At 30.3% G+C, this 4,339-nt stretch overlaps 1 protein-coding gene across 1 annotated transcript; it reads left to right on the top strand.

The window, feature by feature from the left end:
• The first annotated feature begins 300 nt into the window (after window positions 1–300).
• LOC25495294 (transcription factor PRE5) lies at window positions 301–3,314 on the top strand. Its single transcript, XM_039835005.1, has 3 exons — window positions 301–566; window positions 601–816; window positions 2,903–3,314. The coding sequence occupies exons 2-3, from the start codon at window positions 694–696 to the stop codon at window positions 3,056–3,058; spliced, it is 279 nt and encodes a 92-aa protein (XP_039690939.1). The 5' UTR covers window positions 301–566; window positions 601–693; the 3' UTR covers window positions 3,059–3,314.
• Window positions 3,315–4,339: the final 1,025 nt, after the last annotated feature.

The following is a 4,339-nucleotide window of genomic DNA, read 5'->3' as shown; positions in this document are numbered from 1 at the left end:
ACTAATGAAACATCACAAGAATAGTAGTAGAGTAATGATATTTGTACAATTATTTGATAACGACTTTTGTGACAATCTTTCTTTTCTCTTTTTTATTGGTAAAAAACAATAAAGAAAAAAAGTAAGAGATAGTAAGAACATAATATGAGTATGAAAGAAAAAATCGTTCAAAAATTATCACAAAATAGTTGTACAAATATCATTTATCTAGTACTAAGAATTTATAAGTTGCAAACCCTTAAACTAAAATAACACCCAAATATTTGTCTATAAAATAATGAGTGGCATTGTTAGAAACTAGACCAATATTTTAGGCTCATCTCTCTCCATTTTAATTAGCAACATCCTACGCCACTGCTTTCCCAATGCAATTGTTTGCTTCAAATCTAACATCATTGTCTATCTAATTGTACCCTCTTCCTTCATTTATGGTCCCTTTCTCTCCCTTTATATCTCTCTCATCACTTTCTCCATTTCTTCATTCATACCTATAGCTTTTAACTCTACCACTCCTACCATTCCTCCTCTCCTTTTCTCCACTACATAGCTTGTCTTTTGTTTGTTAATTTCCAACAAAATAAACCAATTAATTCTTGTTACTTTCTTACTTTATCCTCCCTCATTTGTATCTTCTTGGTTATATTATAAACTATATATATAAATAGAAAAATACACCAATTCTAGGTATATATTATGTCTAGCAGAAGGTCAAGGCAACAATCTTCTTCTTCAAGAATTTCTGATGATCAAATCATCGAACTTGTTTCCAAGTTACGTCAACTTGTTCCTGAGATTCGTCATAGGCGTTCAGACAAGGTATTTTTCATACTCATTCTTAGTGTTTATGTTAGTTTTTGGGATATCAAACTCAAAACCTCTTGCTTAAATCTCCTTTGATAATGTCCCTAACAATATTTTCCTTTTTTTAACACATGTTATTATATATACATAGGGTTATATTTTTCATATATAACTAGGTATATAAAGCAACTATATAGTTCAAACTAATTTAATATATATATAGGAAGATCAAACCAAGTTTAAATTTGGAAGGGATAGTATAGGAAGAAGCTAAGAAATTAACATAATATTATGGGTAGGTCGTGTAGCACATGTGAGTCATATATATCATAATAATAGTAAATGGTCAAGGGATGTACTATAAACTAAAAATTTATTTAACTTATACGGCAGAGCATTGAGTGGACATTTTTTTATGATCAAAATTTTATAATTAGTTAGTCTTGTAGTTCATGAAAATCAGGACATCCTCTTCAAATTTAAAGAGAATTTAGAAATATATTTATAGAGAAATGTAGACTCTTAGTCACAACCATATTATTTGTATACACTGCTTAGGTATATAATTAAGAATAATGTGTATAACAAAATTATCATTGCTAAAAGAACTTCAAGAGAAAACACCATATCCCTTATATGAAAAGTATAAATCAAAGTAATAAACACACCTGCAAAAATTAATTTTTTTTAATTGTTTAAATAATGCCCTAAAAACACTTGTTAACATTTTATGTAATATATCGCTTAAAAAGTTAAGAAATGTTATCATTTATCTTAAAGACACATATTAGCTGTAACAATATGTGTAGGGCACATATATTAACATCATCCAACAAAGTTTTATCCTCACTACACTCTTGGTCTAAATAAATGGCTTAGTTGATGTATGTAATAAAAGCCTATAAATCTATAATATTATAGAAATATATCCAAGAACTTGGTCAACCAGACAATGTCCTGGTCAATCTTACGAAGGGTATAGGACCAAACTGTTCCCACACCATTCACACTGACTCGTACATGTATCATGAACAATGAAAAATAATAATGAGAAACGTTTTTTGGACGTTCTATTTTGTAATAAAAAAAATTATAATATTATTTGTGTACATTGATAATAATTAAAGTATAACGCAGAACCCCAAAAAGGAAAAGATTTTAAAGGTAAAAAAAGGAAACTGCACTGTAACAGTCATGAGGTAAATGTGGACTAATTTGTGAAACAAGATTCTGTATGATTTCTGACTATTATTTTGTAGTACATGTACAAACTCTTCAAATTTTGGTCACAAAAAAAGAAGAAGAAATAAAACCCTTAGTATTTTTTGGTATATAATCTCATGCCTCTAAGGATGAACATTATTTTTCCTTCAAAAAAAAAAAAAAGTATGAACATTATTTTATACAAATACAATAAAATCATTGTAATGAAATCAACCAACATTAATATATTTTTTTTTTAAAATCTGGTATCCTCCGCTTGCAACTTGCAAAAACTAATCTCTCGAGTTTTATGGAACTCAAATGAACGACAAATTCTCCCCAAAAGTTTTAACGATGTTGCATTTATAAGGCTGAATTCGAACTTAGTACCTTAGTTAAACATTAATTTAATTTACCAAAGTAAATCAATCAATCAAAATTTCATAATTTTGTTGATCATATCTCGCTTTAGGCCTCATATTATGTTCGGCCGACCTTGTTTTGATTAGTTAAATAAAAATGGTTTACACAAAAGACTTATACAATATGAATTACGAACACTCCTCTGATTAGACGTGTTCCGGTGTCGGACATGTGTCGTGTCCAACACGACACCGATACTTATAATTACACTGAATTATATGATTTTTCAAATTATTAGCTGTGTCGGCGTGTCAGTGTCCGTGTCGTGTTCGATGTCCGTATCCATGCTTCATAGCTTATACATAAAGAATTATTATTATTATTCATAATTTATGAATTTGGCAGGAGTAATGTACGATTCATCACATTTATAACTTCTGCTATTTTGTGACAAAGGACAGTATATATAGAAATAGAAGAAAGAAAGTGACTCTCATAGTAACTGATTGAGATACTGACTAATTTTATTATGCAGGTATCAGCATCTAAGGTCCTACAAGAGACTTGTAACTACATAAGAAACTTACACAGAGAAGTTGATGATTTAAGTGAAAGACTGTCTCAGTTATTGGTCACAATTGATGCTGATAGTCCAGAGGCTAATATTATCAGAAGCCTAATTAATCAATAAGTTTAGAAATTAATCTAATTTTCTTAATTTCCATTATGATGAGAAATATATATTTATATATCTATAAGAGTGTATTTTATTTTAGATGGGCTAGCTAGAGTGTAGTTTGAGGTGTGCAATTTTCATATGGCGGGTATATTTTGAAGGTTTTGTAATTTTAAATTAAGAACTTTGTATGTGTCATATTTATAGATGGCCAAAATGTATCACTTGTTAAATCTATTAATTAAGGTTATAATTAGCACTGTTTACTTCATTGTAATCACTTCAATGATGTAGAATTTCGTGGCAGAGCAGAACATACTTATCTTAGGTAAATGTGTTCATATATAAACCCTAATCGAAATTAAATCGTAGATAAAAGAATCGTAAAACCGCGCAAAACTGAATTTATTTTTGAATATCATTTTATGAAAATGAATGAATTACATTTATCTATGCATGGAGTATTCTATATGGTGAATGAGGTGCCCAAGGTGGCACGCCAGGCTCCCTATATGTGGGCTAAACCTTACCTAGGAAGCCTGTTGGCCGCCATGCGCACTCATTATCATGTGCAAGGCACACCTGTCGTAGGTCTGGGTTATAAAAACATGTTTTGGCAGATTTTGAGAGACAATATCAATGTGTTTGTTTCTCTATTCTATTGATCTTCGTTATTTGAATCGATTATGGATTTTATATACATGTTTGTAGATTAATTCTTGATTGAATATAGTTGCTTGAACGATTTGACCGGTTGTTATTGGAAGCTCCACATATTGTCTTATTGGGTTTGTCCAAAGGTTTGTTTTGCTTATACCACTAATAAAAGAAGCTTTACTGGAGGTCAATGAATAAAACATGGGGAAAATATTCTTTAATAGAAGCTCCATATCCTACCTTCTTTTTTATATTTGGTATCAAAGAACCAACTTGATACCAAGTCGGAGTCTCCATCTAACGACAATAAATTGCGCCATCGAATAAAATGTTGACAAAGAGAACTCGACTTAAAGCTACCATCAAAGGGTTTATATTTATGAGGTAGAAAGTTATACCAAATCGCAATGGTATCTATCAACACATCTGCAACGCCACTTTGACAACAATGAGATATTAAACATCTCACGATTTTTGACAACAATCCCACCATATCCACCTTTGAAAGACAAACAAAGTCTCATCTGACCCAATTAATATTTTAAGTCCGAAAATATCCTCACAAAAAACTCCTTTCTAAAATTGTGATCTCTCTAACCACCTTATATGATATTTTGTAGGACATAAAATGTATATATA

The sequence above is a fragment of the Medicago truncatula genome, chromosome 6 (genome assembly GCF_003473485.1).
Source record: "Medicago truncatula cultivar Jemalong A17 chromosome 6, MtrunA17r5.0-ANR, whole genome shotgun sequence".
Classification (NCBI taxonomy): Eukaryota; Viridiplantae; Streptophyta; class Magnoliopsida; order Fabales; family Fabaceae; genus Medicago; species Medicago truncatula.
Note: the sequence above shows the minus strand (reverse complement) of the source record. Positions and strands in the feature narration are given on the sequence as shown.

What these genes read in the sequence shown, in the direction of transcription:
- LOC25495294 (XM_039835005.1), top strand. Translation starts at nt 694, where the DNA reads ATGTCTAGCAGAAGGTCAAGGCAACAATCTTCTTCTTCAAGAATTTCT. An exon ending in GTCATAGGCGTTCAGACAAG is followed by an intron (nt 817 to 2,902) that starts GTATTTTTCATA and finishes TTTATTATGCAG; the next exon opens with GTATCAGCATCTAAGGTCCT.